We start from the raw sequence: 24,618 nt of genomic DNA on the forward strand, positions 1-24,618 counted from the left end.
CAGATCTCAGACTGGACATACAGCACAGTGTCACACACCCAAGGTCACCATAATCATGCTAATAATCCCCACTCCCTGCGTTTATGTCAACTCTGAATCGTGCATAGGAAGAGCTGTACTGTAGTCAGAGAATCTAGGGAACAAGCCAACACATTGCCAAATGTTAGGCCGTGACAATGCCACCGAGGAAAGAGCCAAGGACTTGTGTGCAATTTTAAAACAGTAGTGGGCAGAAGGAATTACCCAAGTGTACAAAGAGTCAGGTTGAATAATTTATTCACAAACTGTTCCATAAATACTGTGCACATACTGGGTTAGTAATACAAGCAGCAAAACAAGGCTTTTACAGTAAATGAATAACAGCAGAAGCCATTTTGAAGACACAGAGTCCATTGCAAGTCGGTCATCGCTTCCTATTGTTCAGCCACTTTGTAAACAAACCATTCTACAGTTTACGACTCTGTAACTGCTATTATGGTAACTGGTTATGCCCATCAAGCAGCTAGTTGAGTGAGGAAGCGTGTCCCCTGGCGTCCTCATCAGATCTGGTGTAAGAAAACAAGCCCAGCACTAGTCTTTACTCCTCACCCGCCCTCTCCTGCTGTAGGCTTCTTACACTTTGTCTGGGCAGCACACCATAGCCGTCCAGACCGTGTGTAGCTTGCCTGAATGAGTAGGCCCTTAACTGCTCGTGGGCTCAGTTCTTCGGACTGCCTGTCATATTCCACTTTGCTACTGCGTCCGCCTGCTTTGCTCTCTCTGTCTCTGTGTTTTCTCGTAGCTGCGGTTCCACAGCTGGCTAGCGTGTAGGGGGAACAATGTTGTTGATGCCTGAGGTCACCATGGTGTGCTAGCACTGCTTGGCCTTCTTCCTCCATGTCCACTGCGAATCCATCACGGCAGGGCTATAGGTATGCCGAGAGAGATACACACACAAATCAGTCACCACATGCACACTGTCCTCACCTGTGACCACAGGCCGGGGTAGCACTGCTCCCTAGTCCCATTGTTTCCTGGTCTCACGCCGTCTGTGTCTCTTTCTCTTTGCCCGTCTGCTTCACTCTATCGCTCTGTTTTGTCTTGCCAGTAATATTCTCTTGTCGCTGTGCTACAGGTGTGATCTATTTCGCTGATGGCTGTGGCCAAATCACAAGAGGAACTACACACTAGAATTCAACACAATACATGCAAGAGCGAACCATAACTCTACAACAATATACGCACAAATTGAATAGAATATAACTGCAGGTAGTGGTCAAATGTGTGTCATTGCCATTCATTTATCTTCTGATTTAAAAAAAAAGGGATAAACCCAAAGCACTGTCTTAACACCGACTATTTGGGACTGTAAATGGCACAGTTTTCAGAGCTTGTGCAACATGTGTCCCACTTGAATTGTGCCTGCTGGAAGGCATTCGTTATGTTACAATTGGTTGTACACATGAAGTTGTCTGAAGAATAGAGCTTGAAAGAGAAGGTGCTACTCTTACACCTCTGTACACCTGGTTATTTTATAACGATGGTATGATTGTTGGATTGTATAGTTGGGAAAGGTAAAAACAATTGTCAGACTCAGCCTCTTCCAATTACACCAGCAGAAAGGCAGTTTCGGATGTTTTTAGATAATCTCACAAGCTCTTAGTTCGAAGCATACCGAGGGCTTAAGTGTCCATTGATGTGCATCTTTAAGCACATTTGGCTGGTGACCAAAACGACAGAGAAAAACTGAAGGCTTGTTTGAAACCTCTTGCGATGCAAAGATTTGCCGTCAGAGGGTGTTGAGAGTAGGAGCGTAATGTCCTCAGGCTTGTGGGATTGTTTGCAGACAAAGATTTGATTCTTAAAGTTTTCATGGCCATGGGCAACTTCCCTCCCACAAGATACTGAATTAACTAATTCAACACATGCATAAAGTGTCACTGAATGAAGCACACTCTGCTTTCATCAATAGTGAGACCGAAGATATTTCAGACCACGAACAAGTCTCCAGATTGGGTGTACACAGATTCATCCATCCATAATGACATTATTACCTTGCACAACTGTTCAAGACCAGATGCAGAATCCATCATAGGTGTAAACAAAGAACTGTTTCTGTCCTGCAGGGGAAAATATCTGGCGTGAGGTGATCTTAAGCTGCATGAGGCCTTCTGTTTAGTACATATTGCTAGACAGATATTACACCCACACGTTGAAAGGGCCAAAGGGGTTTATAAGACTAAGAATTTGATTGTGTTTCTAGGATGAAATTGATCCTAAAACTTTACTCGATGCTCAATAGGTTGCTTGATGTCTTCAAGATCATGTTGTCACATCACATGACTTTCTGTGAAGGGGCTTCAGGGCCAGCAATAAAATATATCATAAAATAACCAAAATATTGTAGCCTAGGCTAGCCTGACTTTTGTCTTTCTCAAACTACCATTGTCTTCTACATTTTCATGACACGTTTGTTTGCGTGTTTCTGTCGGACACCTTCAAGGACGGGATAATAGTCTGCAGACTAACCTAAACAGCCCAACTCGTCCATGGTGATTAATGGAACAGAATAATGAATTCAGCCTGTGGAATAGAGAAAATCAATCAGCACTCATGCAGCATGCCTCCCATTTTCTCTTGTCCATAAGTATGGAGATATCTGATCACATATATGTAAATGAATTTTTTTCAAGGAAGACAAGGAGACTGGATGTGTACGTGATGCGTTATTGGATAGATTTTATCAATAGATCCTTATTGCTTTGTGGTTAAAATGGGATGTAGTGTAAAGGCAATGTACATAAAGTGTGGTACCAGCTTGGTCATGTGACTAGAGTCCTTCTGCACTATGGTTTCATTTACATGAAATAAAAGTGCATACATTAACTCTATAAAACTGAGTTCATCACCGTGACTTTAAAGGTTATGCTAGTGATGTAGGTATGATCACTTAAAATGATTAGGTAGTAGCCTCTAAATGGGGTTCATGGCAGCTGTCTGTAGAGGCCTCATCTCACTGGCTTCATGTCGTTCATCAGAACTTGGTAATATTCTTGATTTTACGAACATTTGTGGAAATTTTTGACTGATTCATCTCTTGTCTACACTTTGACAATTCTTCTTGGTTGATCACTGAGGGCAGTCTCACTCTTGTTCAATGAATGAATGAATGAATCAGTCAATCAATCAATCAATCAATCAATCAATCAATCAATCATTTATATGTCACAATCAGTTACGACCCCCTGTGACCCCATCAGCTCCTTTAACTTGTGCACTGTAATTTAATCCTTTATTGCCTCTTCTTACATTGTTGGCTGCTGCTTTATTGTTGTCTATGCCTCCGGATGGTTCTGGGTATCCATGGTTCCTGGTCGTGGAATGATTTTACTGTCCACACATCCCGACCTAAACAAGACGGACACATGGTTGCTCCTCCAGCAACATGTAAAGCGACTCTGCTTTGTAGCCGCTTTTATTTATTTACTTGTTTATTTGACAAGGACAAATGCACAAGACATTGCTTCTAGGGATGCACCGATCCGATATCCAGATCAAATATCTGCCCCGATATCATCAAAAGAGATGCATCGGGTATCGGAAAATGCAACCTATATCTGAGGCGATCCTTTCCCTTTAAATCTATTGCGACGCGAGCTACGTCATACGTCATGGAACGAAGGAGAGAATCTGCTGTGTGGAGGTATTTCACACTGTTTCAACTGCTGTTGCACAATTGTTTATTTTTGTGAAAAATAAATAGTTCATCATTGTTTCATCTTGTTTCATTTTATCTTAGCAAAGAACTGTGTAGTCATCAATGTCTGATGCCTCTGGTCTTTTCTGTTCTACACGTAAAGGTATATAGCTTTTTAGGTCAACCGTGGTATCAGATCGGTATCGGGTATCGGTTGATACTCAAAGCCACAGCATCGGGATCGGTATCGAAACTGAAAAAGCTGGATCGGTGCATCTCTAATTGCTTCATATGTAAAATACAAAGTAGATGCAATGCATACAGCTTTCTACCCTTGTCCCTGGTTAGGCTTTTGGAATCAAAACAGTAAGTGTAAGATTACTGAGCATGGAGTAATTCTATACAATGATACAACACAACATATACAGTACAATACAGACAAAGACAAAGTCAAAGAGGAGACCAAAATAAGAACAGAGACCAAAAACAATTAACAATGACTATGCTACCTCTCACTGAAAAGGATGATTGACCAAATGTTGCTCTGCGTTTCGCTGCTCTACATTTTCCACTTATTACACCATTAGTTCTGATTCCACTACGTTGTTAGTTTACCAGTTGACGAAGTATTTCTGGTGCAAGGTTGTTCACACACTTAAAAACTTCTGCAAAGTTGCTTTATTTTCCTCCAACAAAATGCTGACTATATAACTGACTAATGTCTTATTTTATGCTGCATTATCTATTGCTTTTATACAGTGCATGCATTTTTCCCCCACTTGCTTCTGATTCAACTAATTTCATTTTATTTGGGGAATTTATAAGAATCTCTCACAAAGTGCCAGCTGCTGCCGTTTTGTTCGGCAACAACAATGTTGATCTAATCTCATACACAGCGGCCTTCTTTTACAGACAGATTTACAGACCCATGTGAGCACTCGAGATGTTGTCAGCTGCTTCCAGAGACAGATTAACCCCAGCTCTTATCCCGAGACCTTTACAAGTCCTGCTGTGGCAAAACCTATGCAATTGCACCCTGACCCCAGCCAGGTAGGTGGTAATCTTTACTGTTATTTATGTACTCACAAACACCAGTGCAGGCACTGTATATGTGAAGAAGGGCTGAGTCTAGGATAAAGAATACAGTTGTGTGGAAATACACTGACTCACTTAATTAGCGTGTACAGTACTTGTACACATAGTTCATTGACTTACAAGCAACATACAAACAACATACAACATAATAATATACCACATTAAACAATGATGAGATGAGATTCTGCTCTGATGTCACTGGGTGAGGTAGATTGTATTGACTTTTTGCAAGTCTTAAAATATTGAAATAACAGTCTCATAATAAGAAGATGAGTCATTGCTGTGAATGAAAGATGTTTTCCCAGCGACGGTGTATTAACACTGCTGTCTGAGTATGTGGCCTTCCTTTTGGCTCTTACTGTTGTTAGCTTTTGACAACAGAACTGAAGGTTACGCTCCACAAGAGCATCAGGTCAAAGCTTTAAATGTAAAATGCGCTGGGTTAAATCAGTGCATCAGAAGTCAAGATTACAGATATGCAGTTGTTTCTTTTACAACTTCAGGTTCATCTGTCTTTCAAATCTGCTCTGTGTGCTTATGTCAAGTTTAATTGATTTTTAATTTCACATTAGGGAGCAGTGCAGAATCTTAAATTACAAAAAAATTTCCTTTCACAAACAATTATTTTGTAAAAATAGGTGATTTCTTTCAAATGGTTATTGACACGCGAATGAAAATTCTCCCCATGTGAAGTTCACTCGCTGTGACAATACAGCAGAAACATGTCAAACAAGCCTTTGCACCGTGTGAGTTTTACCTCTGCACCCTGTGAGTCAATTGAAAAGCCTTCAAACAAACCCTAATTGACGCTGTATCCACAGGCCGTATCTACAGGCAGGCTTGTGAACTGCATGTACCTTTGGACTAAAAAATGCCCCCCAACAGTCTAGGTCTGGCAAAAACAGTTAGATTGACATTTCAGACTCTTTACACCACAGAGCTCAGTTGACCTTCTTCACACAGCAGTCATTTCGAACAGTTGGGATCAGACGGTACTGAGAAGATCGGTATACTTTTCATGTCAAAATAGTGCTCGACTGATATATTAATTCAGACGTGGAATAGAGTCAAGACCCATCAAAATGCCAGCAACCTGAGAAGCAGCTACAACTATCTGAGTTAACAGGGAGGTTAATATGTTTGAGTACTGGCAATTAGCATTAACAGGCTGAATATGTAAAAGCATGAACCCACTCCACGGTGTACTGCTCCAGATTTTTGAAACCTTCCTTTTAAAAATATATATAAATGGGTAAATATCACACCCGATTTTCCTAGGAGGTATTTCCTGTTTGAAAATTCCAAGAATACTTTTACTTTTACAGACGGCTCAAGAGAAGGAGTCGTCTTGGTCTTTTCACCATGGTTTTTAGAAGCTTGAGATTCGAAAATTACAACTATTGCCAAGTGCCAACTAATTTTGACTTGTTCAGTGTGACTCTTATGTATGTAATGTGATGAATTATGCTCAAGTGTTTTACTTCTGATGAATATGACTCAAGGCCTCATGCTCAATCACACCATTTGACATGTTTTCTTGTGAGTATGAACTGCATTGAGAGCATTTGAAATTTTTGTTTATTCCAGCCCAACTCCTGTTTTAGAGGTCTAACATGAAGATAGATGCATTTAGAAAATTCCCCATCAATTTTTAATGGTGTCTCAACAAAGGTATAGCCAAGGTCACAGCCGGGCTTGCATGCATGCAAACTTTAAAACATGATTTTCCTCGTCCTTGCCTGCAGAGTCAGCAGGCAGTGATGTCCGGAGGCATTCAAAATCTCATTAACTGTCCCTTCCGTTATTTTGCACTCATCAACCACTGAATATTTAGTCATGCAAAGGTAAAGTACACAGGCATACAAATGAGGTTTTTACTGTTACAAGATTTGTGTGACTAGAGTTCGATTTATGTTAAGGCTAACCTTTACTAATGAAATCCGTATACATTAAGCCAGCCTCTTAACCTTATATCATATTTTTGGCCATTCATTACTGACTAACATGAGGAGATATTCTGTTTGTTGCAGGTGCCGGCTGTGAATCACAGAGTGGAGGAAAAGGTGGAGCTGATAAAAGAGGGGCAGAAAAGGGAGGATGAGAGGGGGTTCTCCGCCTCTCTTCTTAGAGGAGAGTACAACGAGGAGGAGTCTGCAAAGTCTTTCCAGGAAGTTCTCAGACAGTGGAGAGGAGAGACGAATGAGGGAGCAGGAGAACCAATGAGTGAGGATGCAATGTTGACACCAATCCGACCAGGTGAACTGCGAATACATGGTTGCAGGCAAACAGACTAAGAGGCCGTACACATGCCTTGTCTTTAAAACGTGAGGTTGGGTGCTGGGTGCTTCTCTTGTGCCTACTCTGTGCCAACTTTCAAGGGCATGGAGGCAGGTTGCATTGAGTGCAGAGCTGATCTTCCAGGCGTTGTTTTGTCAGTGTGTATTAGGCCAAAAATATTAACATATATTATCCTCGGCAGCCCTGCACTAAAATGATTAACCTCCATATTTACCACAGACTGATATTTTCGAAAGAAGGGAAAGATGTCTGTCGGCTGTGATTGGTTGTTCGTCGTCACATGACATGCATTGCGCACTGCTGCATTCCAAAAGTTGAACTCTGTATATCTCAGACCCATGAGAATAAGAGCTTGGGAACGTGTGCGCGCCACGACGGTGTCGCTCTGGCGTTTGAGCACACCTGCTGAGTGTCTACATTGAAAACAATGACTTTCCAATGCCCCCACCAGCACACACCTACGCATTCAACTATAAAGTAACCAACCCTCAACATCTGCTGCCACCCCCAACCTCATACTACAACAGCTGAATACTTATTTATATATTTACTTTATTTATATTAATTCTTTCATTGCTTCCTTTCCATCACATATTCATAATGTATTCATTGTTTCATGTATATGTGTTGTCTTTCTATTATTGCTTTCTTTAGAATTATCGGTAACATTTTTCTTGAAGGTATCTACATAAGGGTGACATGACACTGTCATAGCTATGATATGACACTATCATGAACTTGTCATAAACATTATGTACATGTCATAAACGTTTATGACTGCTGTCATTAAGTGTCATTCGGTTTTTGTAATGACAAGTTGACATTGTTTGGGTTGTCTTGATTATGACAACTTGACATTAATTAAAGTGACATTACCAGAAGTTGTCTTTGTCATGACAAGTTGACATTAAATTTGTTTGGGATGTCCTTATTATGACAACTTGACATTAACCAGGATGACATTACCAGAAGATGTCTTTATGTTAATGTCAAGTTGTCATTATAAGGACATCCCAAACAAATTTAATGTCAAGTTGTCATGACTAAGACAACTTCTGGTAATGTCACTTTAATTAATGTCAAGTTGTCATAATCAAGACAATCCAAAAAATGTCAACTTGTCATTACAAAAACCGAATGACATTTAATGACAGCAGTCATAAATGTTCATGACATGTACATAATGATTATGACATTAATTAAAGTGACATTACCAGAAGATATCTTTGTCATGACAAGTTGACATTACATTTGTTTGGGATGTCCTTATTATGACAAATTGTCATAATAAGGACATCCCAAACAAATTTAATGTCAACTTGTCATGACAAAGACATCTTCTGGTAATGTCATCCTGGTTAATGTCAACTTGTCATAATAAGGACATCCCAAACAAATGTAATGTCAACTTGTCATGACAAAGATATCCTCTGGTAATGTCACTTTAATTAATGTCTAGTTGTCATAATCAAGACAACCCAAACAATGTCAACTTGTCATTACAAAAACCGAATGACACTTAATGACAGCAGTCATAAATGTTCATGACAAGTACATAATGTTTATGACAGGTTCATGACCGTGTCATGTCATGTCATAATTATGACAGTGTCATGTCATTCTTATGTAGATACCTTCAAGTAAAGTGTTACTGAATTATCTTTATATGGTTTGCCATGTTTTTTTTTACATGTACACATAGTCAAGCTTTGTGTGTCACCCTATTTTCTTTTTCTGTCCTTGTGTTTTTAAATGAATTTGAGGTTGCAAAAAATGCAGCCCCAAACACATACACACAGACTATGGCTGGGTAAGAAGTGGGCTTATGATGTGCTGGTGAGAAAGAATATCATGAACACCTGTGTGATGCAGTGCAGTGCAATACAAGAGCCTCGCAACAAATAATTCCCCTGTTAACAGATAGTGTTGAATCTGTGTTGAGACCAGGGTGGAGTATCTTCTCCTCACTCTCCCCTCCTGTAAGTCTGTGACCAGGGAGTTAGGTGGTGAGTCTCTGTTGGTTTGTCACTCTGAATGAACCCTTTCACATTACACATTGCCATTTGATTAATTAGCACCATAAAATATTAATTAGTGGAGCTTTAAGTAAAAGCAGCAACTCTGCATTGAGAGAATGACTCAAGCTGAAGTACAAACAGAAAATTACAGCACTTATTCTGAAGGGTTGGAAGATGTTTGACACGCCTGGTATGGTATGTTGCGATGGTCTAAGTGGTGCTTAGTGCAATATTCCATGCAGCGGAGTATATAGAGTATCATATTTAATGAGTTTTGCCTCTGTTGCGCATGTTAAAGCTAATTCTACAAAGCAGCTATAGCGATAAGATGATTATAGCACTACAGTGCCTCCCTCACAAATGCAACACTTAAGTTAAGTGCAGGTACCTGAGTAATGTATGTATATATACAGTAATACTTGAGTAAGTGTTTTCTTCCATTTTTTACACTATTTAGCTCTTCCTTTCTCCTCCTCCCCTCCCATTTTCACCTACTCCTCAGCTTCCCTGATCCCCCTCTCCCTGTCTGTGCTCTGATCTGTTGAGGCCTTACAGAAAGTGCTTACCACTGCAGTAGAAGGGTAATCCATGGCTGTTGCATATTGAGATAATGAGAGGAGTGTTAGGGGTGGCCCTACTCCACACCACAGCACTAATCGCCTCAGCTGTGTGTATGCGTATGTGTACAAGCTCCACTGCGTCAGGCAATTTTTATGCCTTTTCCAACAAACTGTGTTTCGACGTGTGTGCGCATGTGCAATGGTGTTTGTGTGCTCAGGTTTATGTGGGTGTGTGTTATTAGTGCTATTATTCCAGGTTGTGTGTATGTGTCTAGGTGTTTGTGCTTTTTATTAGGCCTCCTATTTTCTCTGCTTTACTGCTTGGACAGACTCTGCTCCTCTCTGCCTTCGCCCTGCTCTGCAAATTGCTGCTAGCCCCTCCAGCCCTAATTATTTCTGTCAGGCCAGTGGCACCCAGGCCCAATTTAAAGCCGCCACTGTGGACTGCCAAAGTGTCTGGAGTACAATCATAACATTTCTCTTTCTTACCTCTATCTTTCCTTTCCTCTCATGCACTTCCTGTGTTCCTTTTGTATTGTGTACATCTTTTTTATATTCTCAGGGGGCTCTCTCCTGTCTGTTTGTGTTTTGGCACTCTTGGCGTGGTGACAAGGTGTTTTCTCACTTCATGAGGGGAGGTGTTTTGAGGAAGGTGTTGAGATGCTGGCGAATGATGTTTCCCCTTCTTTTTCTACTTTTGTCTGACTCCCTCTTTCCTTTTGGCCGTCTCCTCCTCCCTTTTGCTCTCTTACTTTAACTTTATTTTTGTTTGATCTTCCCATCCCCGTATTCCTCCAGTATCGGTGTCAGCGATGGCGACCCAGGCTGACCTCGCTCAAGACAGAGGAGCTGAAGGACGAGGGAGAGGAGGGGTACCTGTCAGGGTGGAGTTCAAAGAAAGCAGTCTTACCTACATGGAAAGATTGCTTCTTAAGAAGCATCGCAGGTACACAGACACACACAGACAACAATGTGCATCCACCACACATACATATCAGAAAGCATGTAGAGCTTCTGTTGTGGGGTTCATGCAGTGGGCGCTATGAGAAGCTGTGTGTTCTTCCTCTTCATTATGCCTGACAGCATATCTTTTTTGCTAAGAATCACTTTCCTTTATTAAACAGAGGTAACTCACAGCTGTATAGTGATATCATTTTGTGCCTTTATACCAAAAAAATGTGGTTGCTAAGCAAGGCATAACAGTTATGTTTGTACATATGTGTTTATAATGCATTTACGACAGCTTTAAATTTGACATAACCACTCATATACACTGACAGCTTGTCTAAAAGCGCCTACACTGGATCCATTCAGGCAATGTCTGCAGATAAATGAATACCAAATAAAATAGATATTCTTAGGAAAACTCGAAACTCAAAAGTTAGCAGTGCCAGTAGCCTTTCCATCAACTTCAAGAAACACCATGAACAACTCCTCAGTCCCTCCCTGCTGTTCCATTACCTTGATTTCTTGCTGTTCCCTTCTTAGCGCCGACTGATGTTTCTAAGCTGCTGCAAATGCTGCTTCACAAAAATAGGATGATTTCCAAGTATTCTAGTAGGGACCACTTTTTCTTACAGAGCTTACAGGTAATACACTTACTCTGTTCATGATTAGTCAGGCTCAAGTTGATTGGGTACCATAGAAAATGTCAAGTTCAGACTGCAGTGTTGTGTTAACTAGTGCAGTGGATATAAGACATGAAGTCTGCCCATATGACGAGTGGAGATTTATGAGCAAATGAGCCAGGACTTAATTAAAGCTAATTTTTGTGCCAAAATGAGTTTCATTGTTGGCACGTTGTGGAGCTGAGCACCAGGTAAATTCTCCTGAATCAGGTGTGAACTGGGAGTAGCACCGTATTTGTTACTGTATATTAACAACTGTTGGTGGTGTGAAGCTTAAAGAACTTAATGTGATTTCATTTGATCTGTTTATCATGACGCACTGGCTACAACAGAGGTGAGACTCAAAAGCTCAACTCAAGGATGCAATGAAAAGTTAAAGTCTTAACTGAAGATATCAGAAGTATCAAAAAAAAAAAGGCTAGGCAGGAGACTGAATCAAAATACAGAATATAGGTCGAACAACACTCAGAAAACATGAGGAATAAATGCCGGAACGCTCACTAGAAAGGAAGAATAACTGCTGTAGACAAAGGGGAACATACAGCCTAAATACACAAGGGAGGCAGGTAATGAGGGAGAGGTGAAACTAATCAGGGCGGGGAAGGTGAGAAACACAAGGGGGCAGGAAGTGCTGTATCTGAAATGAGAGACAAAGGTGAGTAACAAAAAAAAAATCAGGAAATAATTACTGAAAGAAATGAAAACAAGAACACAACTTTAGCAGCTGGTACGAGACATGACATTTGGGGTGTGATATTTAGGGACGTGAGATTTGCATTTGTTAACTTTTTTATCTGTTTTTTTTTATTCTCTTCATTTTTTAGACATTTAGACGTCAGCTTTTTTTTTTCTGGTGTACATGCCAACACTTTAACAGACACATACAGAGGCCGCTTAGTGACAACTTGTTGAGGTCACCACTTGTACAGCTGGGAACACGGAAAGAACCGCATGACACACAGTTTTCACAACAAGCTCTCCCTCTCACATCACACACACACTTTCTCTTTGTTGCCACTTCCATTACCGGGGACACAAATACATCCGCATGTGCGCACACACACACAATTTTCAGATCACACACCTTTTCATGCCGCTGCACATGCCTCTCCTGCCTTTCTTCAGTCAGCCTACATAAGCCACCAGTGTACAAAGCAGTTTCTCAGCACTTATTGTGCAGTAGACTGCCTGAGGGCCTGGCTTCAGCAGGTCCCATTATTACAGCCCTTTATTTAAGCGGCTCCTTTTGGGCTGAGTAGCCCACTGGAGAGCAGGCCAGAGGAGAGGAGAGCAGAGTGCAGTTTTAGGCCCGCTGACTGCCTGAGCTGGAATGCTCTAAGTCCCCAGCTGTAGCAGCCTTTAACTGTGGAATAGACTAGAGAGCCAATCTAGAGTGCAATAAGCCTGCAGCGGTGATGGTGGCAGAGCTTAATGGAGAGACAGAGAGACTGGCTGGCTGGCAGAAAGAATGAGTGGGAGGCTGAATTTTAACAAGCCTCTATAATAATGGAAGAGAGAGTGAAGGAAGGGGGGAGCGTGGAGGAGGAAAGAGTTTTAAGGAATTTGCTAAAAGTGCTCAGCTATATTAGAGTCATAAACTCTATCACCTTCTTAGATTTGTGGGTGGCCTGCAAGTTACAGAAAGCAAGCTTGTGACCGGGGGGGCATCAGTCTGATTTCCTGAGCTGGCTGGGCAGTGTGGGCGGGGTAAGTGAATACTCACCCTTCCATCAGCTGCCAGAGTCAAAGTATCTTTGATCAAGGCAGTGAACCCTGAAATAAAAGTCTGCACAGGCATAGAACTGAGATGCCATGTAGGTAGGGGCCAGTTGAAACTCAAATGTGAACCGATGAGATTCTAGTTATTTCTTGTCCGAGGAAATTGTTATTTTTAATCCCTTCAAAGTAAAGGTCATCTACAAGGCGTGTATGTCTACTTTAGACACGTAGAAAGACTTTTAAAGGGCCACCTCACACACAATAAAACATGGCAACCTGCCTGCATGGAACATAAATAGCTCAGCCATTATTTGCTTACTGAACACGACTCCAATGGGGTGATGATGTTGTTCCATGTCTGCGTGAGAAAAGAATAAGGGCAGAGCCATTAGGTTATGAGTTTGAAAAAGAGACAAGCTCTCTTTGTTATGCTCGAGCGTACAAAGCTGTCAGAAGGCCTCCAAACAACTCTATCAACAGAAATGTTAAACCCAGTGGCTTGTTTCCTTCTGGTTTGTATGTCACGCCCAATACATTTACATTATTTCCCCGGGAGACTGCAGATCCTCACGCTTTTTTTCTGACTCTAAACTGTCAGTTGTGTTCTGAAGTAAAAGACAAGATTTGACCTGTGCCATACAGTCACTCAGAGCCAAAGTTTTGCTTCGAGTACAGAAATAGAAGCTTAAATAGTTGGAGTAATGGTCGAAATATCACCTCTGATAGATGTGGTGACTTCCACAAAGCACTTTTGGCACAAATGTCAAATCTGATTGAGCTAGCCCGCTGTCCGCAGGGCAAATATAGCAGCAATAATGGTCCTATTGAAGGGCTCATTGCTGTCAAATCCCTCTTGCTTTAGCTTGGCTTTATTGCAGGGGGCGCATCAAATAAGGGTATTTCCATTAGTCTAAGAGGTGTTTAAATAATCCTTAAACCAAAATGAAGTATTGTTTCTGAGGTATCATAAATAAAATTGACAAACTGAGAAAGCACATCTTATACATCACTATTATGGTTCCATAATTTGTCTCTAAATGGCATCGTAGTTATACTGTATCTCACTTTCCCCTTTTTTTAGAGAGACTTATAAATTATTTGCCACTTTATTAATTACTGTAGGGAAACTCTCCTCGAGCTCTTCCTTACAGGGTGCAGGCTAATTTGGTTGGGATTCAAAATCCTTCCTCGAGAACACTTCACCCAGGTTTTGTCTCTGTGGATGACCAGGCTCAATTGAAGGCCTCTTTATCAAATATGTATCTCCAATGGGAGGTAAAAAAATGCAGGACCCCAGAGGACCCCCAGAAGAGCAACATGCTTCTTTTTCCTGCGCTCCGGCAAAAGCTTAAATGCAAACAGCCTCGGGGTAGTGAAGCTACTGCATGTAAAGTACTGTAGGCAAGGCGAGAAGATGGATGGATGGAGCAAAGGGAAAAGAAAAGGGATGCGAGGGGAAGGATTAAATAAAAACATCTGAGTGTATTAAACAGACGGAGAAATATAAACATTGCCAGGATTCAGGAAATGGACTAAGTGAGAGGAGAAGATATAAACTACAAGTAACTTCCTCGGTTTCCCCTTGTGGGCAGCCTGGAGCCTCTCATAAAGTCTCTCTCGCTGGACATGCACTTTGGCCATATTAGATCAGGAAGCAGGGTGTAGAGGTAAGGGGGTAAATAAAGAGAGAGACGATGTGAGGGACTGTGAAGGTGGGGCTGCAGAGAAGTGAGAACAAATCCACACAGTGTGCACGTATCTATCAACACATCTATCTATGCATGCAGCCATCCTGGTTTCACAAAGAAGGCGTGAAAGGAGGAAAGTAAGACAGCTTTTAGTCAGCCCAGTATTTTCTCATCCAGGTCTGGTCTTGAGTCAGTGTTTTATGTTTTATTTTTTATTCTTTTAGTGTTTATTCATTGATTTTTTTGTTCTTTGATTTTTATGTTTCCAGAACACCAATCGAAACTTCTCGTCCATTGTTGGCCTTTGGTACGGATTTAAAACCCATACGTAACACAAACACTGGGGAGGAGACTGCATGCAGCCTGACAGGTAATACACATGCACACACACACACACACACACACACACACACACACTTGTACGTCCATCAGCACCCTTTGACTCTAAAACAGGATGTTGACACACAGTCTTGACAGCTGTGTGCTGTTGCGATTCGTGCCTCCTCTCTGATATACATACCCAAACAGGCTCTTAGACCATGCAAAGAAACAGCTACGGACGGAATAGTTTGACAGATGACCTGCACACACACACACACACACACACACACACACACACACGTTTACAAACACACAATAGCAAAAGTAAAAAACCTCTCCCTCTCAGCGGGTCAGACGTATCAGTGCCTGCCCATCCATCTGTGGCGGTGTGACGGGTAATCACTGGCTGTGATTGTGTGGGCAGAGGGCCGTTAGAGGCGGCTCATGCCTGACAGGTTGCACTGTGCCTGGGTAAGGAATGGGGCAGGGAGAGGGAGTGGGGGTTGGCCTGTAGTCTGGAGCTCAGGGCCTGGAGCTCATCAGTCAGGGGAGTGTCCTGGCTTTCTGGCCCCCAGCCGAGGCTGTCAGGAGACGGGCAGAGCACGGTTATCTCTCCCCTTCCAAACCTCTGGACCCTGGGGCTGTCAACTGCCTCTCATCACATCAATCAAGATTCACTCCAATCCCGACCTTGTTAGGATCTGCAAGCCCCTGCTTACCCCTTTCCCCATAGCTGTCTATCTCAAATAGTTGTTTCCTTTAAAATCTTTGAGGTCAAAGTGGTTTCTGTGCTCCCTATGGAAATGTTAAATATGTGACAACCACCCAAATATGAAACAGTAAAGTTTAGAGGTTCATAGCAACTGTTGTCCATGAAGGAAAAAGGCGCATATTATAAATTAACAATATCTCTTGCAGCTCTCCACCGTGCCTGATCTAATAAATCAAAGATGCCTTTACAAAAGTCCAAAAAGTAACACTATACAGCTTAAAACCGCTCCATCCTCCTAAGTATTACAACTTTTATAGATATGCAGCTTTGTACTTTTCTCACTTCTTGCTCTCCCTGCTCCAGCATCTTTAATATAGCCTACCATCCAGCCACGGGTTGCACTTGTATAAATCCCAATCCAAACATACAAACCACTCTCTTTCTTCCCGCATCTGATGATTCTCTAAACAAGCTTTTAGCTGCCATTCATGACTTGAAACAAAAGGACTTGACTACGCAACAATGAACTTCAGGTGAATTCTTGTTTTTCACAAGACACACGAAAAACACAGACATGAAATTTCAAGAATAACCTCTGGATACTTTATAATGGTTAGAAAGCTATTAGTGGACCAGACTGTTTCTGTCAGATCTCTGTCTTTATGAGGCTGAAAGCTGGAAGTTCAGTCAGAGTCATTTACTTCAGAGGATTAGATCATTTGTTGCAAGCGGTTATATTTTGTGGAAAATGCATGCTCTGCTTTGAAGGAGGGTTTCACAACCTTCTCTATCTCATAACCCAGTTTTCTAAGTTGCAAAATTCTCATTAACCTAACATTGACCTGGAAAGTTGACAATTGGCTATGGGAGTCAGAGTAGAGTACACTTCTGTCATACTTTTTCCAAGGGCACAGAGAGTTGTATCAAAAGATATGTCAAATAAATACTATAAGTATACCAGTCTTGAAGAGAAAAAAAGTCTATATTACATGATGTTGCAGGTAAATGTACATTTATTTGGTGCAAGAATGTGAGAAAAACCTGCGGTACTACCCCTGCTTTCCTTTGCAAATTCCTTACATACACATACAATACACAGGACGGGACATTTAAACTGATTTGTTTAGACTTTTCAGTGTTAACCATGAAGGCAAACAGGCAGCTCTGCACATATCTTATGCAATTTCTTGTTCTGTCACATCTCTGCGGCTTTCTCAAACTATTCATACTTAATGTGGTTATCTTACTCCAGCTCTTAAGTATACCCATCCCTGTCTACTAAAAACACAGCAATTCACATCATGAATTTCATTTATCTGCTCCCACTTTAATAATTGATATTCCATTGTGTCAGCGATATGCAGATGCGAGGTCTTTGGGAAATGTAGAGCTGTTCAGCAGCTGATAAACTATTCCTTCCACCTGCTTCAAACTTTTCCGACGCATGCCAATTACAACAGGTTGCGGAGTTTCTCCTCCTCTCCTGCCTTTGAATATGAAAGGGTGGGCTATGTGTGTGTCCATGAATAATAAAAGCTGTTTTCCGGCATCATGTGGGGAGCTCTCCCTTGTTTTAAATTCTCATTTTCCCGAGCTGTCAGACCCATGTGGTGATGTGATAGAAGGATTGTTAGTATGAGAGGGAGAGAGATAGGGAGGTGGCGCAGACAGGTAAGTTGGAGTGGTGAAACAACGATAGGAAGAGACGGACTGCAAAAACTACGACTAAAGGCAAAGAGAAGGAGATTTCATCATAGAGGGTTATTATTATATTGTCAGGAAGAAATTACTGTGCAGCATGGTAAATTATATTCTAAATATTAAATGTTTTATGTGTCTATCGAGTTTAAAATAATCATGTTAGCTGAATGTATCTGTAGCTTTTTGCTCAATATCAACACAGATAATCACACGGACATACAGGGACTGTAGATCACCACATGTCTGCTGTCTTCAGAAGGGAAACCGCTGTTCATCCCCTGCTGTGTCAGCAACATCTTTCAACAGAAACAAGATAATACATTAATACAGACCCAAGCGTGCAGCTCTCTGTGACCCCGACCTCTGATTCCTCTAGGAGGAGGGTGTAAGAGAAGAAGATGTCCCGATTGGTATCAAGGGTCCTGGCATGTCCACTGGTTTCTCTCACAGGGAGGAAAGTGATAAGAGGTTCGGGAAACAACCACCTGAAATACCACTCAGTAGCACACGGCTTTCTTTTTTATGCTGTTACAATTTACGACTCGGTTTACGCCTTTGTAAACAATCACATTAGCCAGCTCTAATTGACCGGCTATTTTTAATTAAAACTGACAGAGGAGTGGCTCTCTGTAAGCTCAAGTAATTTTGATCTGAAACTTGGAGGTCACTTCATAAAGTGAAGGAAAACACAAAATAAATGATTAATACATGTTTGTAAAATTATAATTCAACTGGTATATTTTGCTTTTAATGTTTTTAATTAAGTGATATAAGTTATCAAAGCTGTGTCCATCGGGTATCATTGAAGTTTGCACTAAGTCACCTTCAGTGCTCAATCAAAAGCTTGATAGATGAGTTGGCTAGACGCCGATAGTCGAGTGTTGACCTGAGGGTCAAACAGAATGCTGAGGGGATGTAGATTTCACCTGTGATTGATATATTGGCCAGTATGCAAGTATAATGATGAATGCTCCTGTCAGTGCAAATGTTGACTGACTTCCTGAATCAACCATAACTTCATCATTAATTAATCTATACTTGATTGTTATATTTCCATGACTTTGCATGTTCTTTTCACAATAGCTAAACTAAAAATTATGGTAGCAGCCGTAAAAACAAACAAACAAAACCAAATACTGAGTCCCTCATGTTGCAACATATAACATGGCTCTTTGCCTCTTGCCCCTTCTTGATTACGTGTGTGTGTGTTTATAGCCCAGGAGGAGGATTTTCGTCGCTACTGTGCATCATTGTTTGCCGTCCCTGTCAGCAGGGGCAGGGCTGAGCCTCAGATTACTACACCTGAATCGTGCCTCGTCATAGAAGTCCTGGATGAGGTGAGAATGACTGAAGCATTTCATTTTAACAAACGTGCTTTACCTGCATGAACACACACTTGAAACTTGAGCAAGGCAAATGGGGGAGTAGACACACAGCTGCGCACAAGGCTTCACAAGCACCAGCATATTCTTTCTTTCCGTCTCTGTCTCATTCACGTGTGGGCTTGTTTTTGTTTTTTGTTTTTTTCTGCAGACAGACAGAGACATAAATGGAGGATCTGATGCTGAACAGAGGAAAGACAACAACAGCAAGTGAGCCAAAATTTTTAACCTACCACATTCACATAACTGTCTTTGGCTTTTCATCTACAGACAAGCAGCAAGTAACTACATACAGGAGTTGGTAAACAATCAGGTGAAAAGCAGGTGCCGCTTGATCAAAATTTGCGTTTTGTTCCTTTTGAGACAAAGTTAAAGATGATCATTTATATCACATCCAGTCTACTCATATTATATGAGACATTTTGGCATGATGTACAAGAAAGAGCAGTGTTGTGGAGGCTGGTGTCAGTAAACAGAAAATAGTGTCAGCGCCATAGATGCAGCATATGTCAATGCATGTCACAACAAGAGACAGTCAACACAACAACATATAGTTCATTTCAACGCAGATCACACCCTGCCTTTTTATTTACTCCTTTACTTAATGATTTATTTTTCCTTTAAAATGTGTCTTTGTATTTGTAAACTGTTTTTGAATTTTAACTTTTTAAATTGTCTTAAATTGTAATTGTGGTTTGGCAACACATAAGAAATGTCATGCCAATAAAGCTTATTGAATTGAATTGAATTGAAAATTAAACATCACAAAAGTACAAGCATACATTAAAATTCAGACGGTACTTAATAAGGAATTTTGTGAAGTATAATCTGTTTTGATTGCCAATATTTCTGAAGTATAATAATTGTAGTGTCAGTGAAGTTATGTGCAGCCATGAAAATGTGGACTGGACTCTCCCAAATTTTTTCCACACAGGGTTTCCTCTGCGCAGCAGGTCCTGAATAAGGAAACACTGGTACCCCAAACAGCCCCAACCAATAGTGGGTCCTCAAGAGTCAGCTGCTCCTCTCCCAGTCCGGCACAACCATCCAGGCAGCCTAAAGCACCAGCACAAGCCAAAGCAGTTCAGCAGTTCCATGTAGCTAAGCCCCAGAGTTCACAAGCAGAACACTCGACTAAATGTGAGCTTTATGAGGGGTTTCTATTAGTAAGGATGAGTAAAAGGGAAAGTTTTTTTTACAGTATTCTCTACAGAAACAGGTGTAGTGTTAGATATTGTTGTAGGTGTTAGAAATTATGGAAATGTTGAAGAAAAATTTGGCATTGACAGAACTTCAGTTATTGTTTAATCAAACAAAATGACTGTGGCTCCATTTAACAGTTCGATCAGGAGAGACTCGTTCTGAGAGACAAGAATATTTATTTACATGTGCACAGAAAAATGAGAAATGTGAAAAGTCTTTGGTGATTAGACCCCATCATGATGTCATCTATTTCAGGAGGGTGGTAAAGACATAGTAGATTAGGGAAGTGTTTGGCAGTGTATTTTCAAGGGCAAATTTAATAATCCCAATACCAGTGAAAAACTTAAATGAAAAGATTATGCGACCACATGCCTGCAAAAGCATCTAATATCCTTATTGTTGTTTGTCTTATGTTTTGCACAGCATTGCCCTCTAAAAGTAAACCATCAACCTGCCCCACTCCCAGGACTCCAAAGACATCAATCAAGACACCAACCTCAATGTCACAAAAGCCCACTTGCTCCCTAAAAGTCAAGAAATCAACACCTGACCATGGATCAACACGTTTGTCCTCTTCCTCATCAGCACTTTCCCAAACCAAGATCCCTAAATCCTCCCATTCCTCTGTCTCATATTCACCTGATGTTTCTCCTTTGGCTAGCACCAGATCCCCACTCCCAGAAGAACATATCTCCTCTTCTCCATCTTTAACCTTCCCTCTTAGGTCTACGTTCATAGTCTCACCATCAAGTTCCACTGACTCAACCTTATTGCCTAAAGTTTACCATTCAACACCATTAGAAAAAGGCTCAGACCCATCTCTGTTATCAGAACAACTCCAATCTTCCCAGTTATGCCCAGAACCAATCTCATCACTGGAGCTTTCCCAATCGACCCCAAGCAATCTGGAGTCCCCGAGGCAATTCCAACATGACTTCTGTGACCCTCAGTCTCTCCTATTAGAGAATCGACTCCAGCCACCTCTGTCACCTGTGTCCTCCAATCCAAACCCACCACCAAAATCTCTGGCACCAAGTCCACCTGTAAAAACCTCATCCAGCTTATCTCTATTTAACAAGTCCCCTCCAGATGCATATTCCAGACACGGGTCAGCTCCAACTCCAGTGTTTATGTCCTCTGTCCCCATCTCTGGTGACAATAAATCACATCAGGATACACAGTGTGTCCCAACACTTCCTCTACATCACTTGAATCTCATCCAGTATCCTCCCTCAGCACTGAAAATGGAACAGGAAGAGGAGCTATCACAAGGTAAGTGAATTGTGTGTGTGCACAGATGGTGATAAAAGCACAAATTAGACACAGAATAGTTACTTTGTGGATAATGAATGGTTGATAATGGTTGGTAAGTTCACTGGGCTTGAATATTTTTTTAATCAGTCAAAAATTTGTTGAAGATTTCTTAGAGATGAATAGGCAGGGACTCACATGAGGCTGTTGAGCAGATATGGAATGTGTTTGAGCATGGACCAGGTCTGTTCCAGTCTGGGTCAGCTGGTGTTCAGTCAGCAGACTCAACTCATAAAGGGCCCTGTTTAAGTAGCAAATGCGCTGCGGTATATTGTTGGCTGCTTGTGTCTCCTATTTCCCAAGTCTACCATGTAAATAGAGTGCCAGGGGTAGGCGCATCAGGCTTTTATAGGGATTGGGTGATGACACTCTGATTGGTTGAATTTAAGTTACATCCCAAACAAACCTATGATTAATCAAGGGACTAATAGCAACCCCTTTGCCCCTTGTGCCTTACCTTGTGCCCAGATCATGTGCCATTTAACTAGCAAAGTGGTTGGACACGGCCTAAATGCACTTGCACCATGCACTTTAAACTATATTATTTTAACCATAAATTGTTTAAACAGGGCCCATAGAGTGTGATATGTACAGACTCTGATCTTAAGTCTGCAGGTCTAGTCGTTCTCAAAAAGATTTTTTTAAACTAGTTTGATATTTGACTGATGATGCCACTTATGTGTGTCGCCTCAGGGGGACATACAGGGATATAAGCAGCTTTACCTGATGCTAGCTTTGTTTTACAAAGTTCACTTACCTCCAATTCTTTCAGTAGACTATACAGTTTGTGTTGCCCGCCGCTCTCTATCTAGTATCATGCCCAAACCGTACATTTTACCTCCTTTTTGGCCTTCTCAGCACAAACGACCCTGCATGCAAATAGTGCAAGTTGCTGGGTGCCGTCCAGCTTTGTCAAAAGAACGCAGCAATTGGCTCTTTTATGGGATTTGCAAGATCGTCTACCGCCAGAACTCCAGTCGTTACTGAACAGTCATTAAGTGTTGTATCTTGTGTATTTTCTCAGTTGTCAGGTTTACGCGTCTTCCTGACTGTCAAAGACAAAAAATCTGAGCAAATTTGTATAAACAATTGTTATGTGTAGTCTGTCCAGTCTTTGTAGGTTTCTGCTAGTCAGGTTTGTCCCAAGCTTAATCTGTCTTTCATGCAGTCAGGTGTTTGTTCTTGTTATGGTTGTATCATCACCACACTTGATCCTCTCAATTGCATGACGCACCAGTAGGGCTCTGTATTTGTACTTGATACCTTTAAGGTATGGACTGAAATGACCCAAGTAGTATTGAAACGTCTCCAGTAAAACAATACCTGCATTCGATCTTTTTTGTACCCGGATCTAGAAAAAAATGACTATTTGTATGGGTGTGTTCGCAGCCAATCCCCCAAACGTTCTTTACATTAAAGCAGCATGTGATTGACCCACTCCTGCAGCAGCTATAACCCATACAGTTTGTGATGTGGTGAAGTTGAGCATGGTATATTTGACAGAGTTGGCAGTTCAGCATGTTGAGATACCATCAAAACATTTGAAAGTGAATTGTTGATTACTTCAGGTAAGATAGATGGTTATTGGGCTACTTTACTCATCTTTGGTGTGTTAAAACTTAGCTTGTATTTAATTTAAATGACGATAAAAAAAATCATTTTGTTACTGGTGATTGGTGGTTATTGTAGTTTTTTAAATGATACCCAGTCCCAGGCATCACGGCTCTGTGAAAGTAGTATGTTTTGGACTTCAGCTACGGATCTCAAAGTGTGTATCTAATTGGGGGCAGTGACTACAGCTGCAACATCAGATGCCACGCCTACTCCCTGTCAACAAGAGTAGAGACAAAGCTCCTCACTATTTCCATAAATAACAACACATGCGATCAGAATTCAGTCCTCCTACATTCATGTATATGCCAATAATACAGTTCTTTGCTCAGTTGGTCCCTCCTGAGATTCAGTTCTCCATGAAAGATTCTCCTCATTATTCAAAAAGCATTTGCCAATTTACACCTCATATAATTAACAGCTCTAACTAAGATCATGTGATTTGGAAAGAACATTTCCACATATACTCAGCATTTTCTAAAACTGTCTCGTGGTGGCACAGATCTTGAAATTGTCAGAGCGAGACTCTAGGAGGCAGTTTTGAACGTGAAAACTCAAGCGACTGGATGTATTTTTAAGGTCAACCTTATTATCAAGGCCTCACATTTGTTTGGGCCTGATCACTTAAATTCTTAACAAAAAACTGAATGTAATGCTAAAATTAAGTTCTTGATTATCCTGAAGAAGGCCACTGGTGTTTTAAGAGTGAGCACAACTTGAATCCAAAGGCATACGAGGAGCATGATAATAGACTGAAGTGTGTTGAATTTTAAAGTTAAATTTCTTAGCTATGGAACAAGTGCTGCTAGAATTTTGACCTTCATCACTCCTGTTGTCACATACAAATATCTAATTTAACAGCCACCCACACTGTACTCAAAAGTTTAACAGTGACTCAGCTGTATTATAATATTTCTTCATGTCTGTCTTGTTTTGTCTATGCGTGTTCCTTATCAGCTAGGATCCTACCATTGCTGGATTTCAGAGAGAACTGTCAACGCCTAACACTCCATTTCCATCTTCACTGTCGCATTGCGGCCACTCAAACCAATTTCTGTTGGGAAGGGGAGTTTGATTTTCCCTAACCAGTCACTACAGACCAAAGTATCCACCTGAATCTAACTCCATTTTAAGTTCACACAAAGGCATATCCATGCCAGCATACCTGTTATGCTGGGTTTTAAGAGTGGAGCGAAGTGAAGTAACACAAACTACGATGTCAATCGATATTGAGAATATATGTCGATTTAGAACAGCCTCGATGGCAGCATCTGTCTTGTCCATAGTACTCACCATTGTTGTTATCACTCCTCTCTGGTTTCGGCACATCCCTTGACAACAACTTGATGAAGGCGTTAAGGCTAATTTATACTCCCTTTATGTACAAAAATGGATACTTCCATTTCGAACATTAACGTCACTGCTCTCATACTTCCATGAATCCCTTATGATGGCACAGACACAGCCAATAGATGGCACTAAAGAGCAGAGTGGAGCAAAAGTTCCACACAACATCAAATGAGACGATGGAGGAGGTCGTAATATATTTCCTTAAAACAGAGGCAGCATCGTAGATTTCTTTGTCGTCTCCTGTGGTCGTATCATGCTTGAACTATGCTACACTGCTTCCACGATCTCCAGTGGTACTGCTACGTTTCGTCTGTATCTGTAAGCTTTCAGAAAACATGCACAAAT

General features: G+C 41.2%; 1 protein-coding gene across 2 annotated transcripts in view; it reads left to right on the top strand.

Moving 5' to 3' along the window:
- zbbx (zinc finger, B-box domain containing) overlaps positions 1–24,618 on the top strand; it is a 73,466-nt gene that overhangs the window by 29,260 nt on the left and 19,588 nt on the right. The window contains exons 1-9 of one of the 2 annotated variants that reach the window (XM_050070169.1): positions 178–911; positions 4,589–4,726; positions 6,802–7,027; positions 10,446–10,593; positions 14,952–15,052; positions 18,632–18,753; positions 18,950–19,008; positions 19,733–19,938; positions 20,425–21,273. In XM_050070169.1, coding sequence (XP_049926126.1) covers positions 4,700–4,726; positions 6,802–7,027; positions 10,446–10,593; positions 14,952–15,052; positions 18,632–18,753; positions 18,950–19,008; positions 19,733–19,938; positions 20,425–21,273 — 1,738 coding nt within the window. In that variant the 5' untranslated portion in view covers positions 178–911; positions 4,589–4,699. Of the gene's footprint in view, positions 1–177; positions 912–4,588; positions 4,727–6,801; positions 7,028–10,445; positions 10,594–14,951; positions 15,053–18,631; positions 18,754–18,949; positions 19,009–19,732; positions 19,939–20,424; positions 21,274–24,618 lie in introns of those variants that run through there. The other variant, XM_050070161.1, reaches the window with a different exon arrangement.

This window comes from Epinephelus moara, chromosome 2, assembly GCF_006386435.1.
Source record: "Epinephelus moara isolate mb chromosome 2, YSFRI_EMoa_1.0, whole genome shotgun sequence".
In the NCBI taxonomy this organism is placed as follows: Eukaryota; Metazoa; Chordata; class Actinopteri; order Perciformes; family Serranidae; genus Epinephelus; species Epinephelus moara.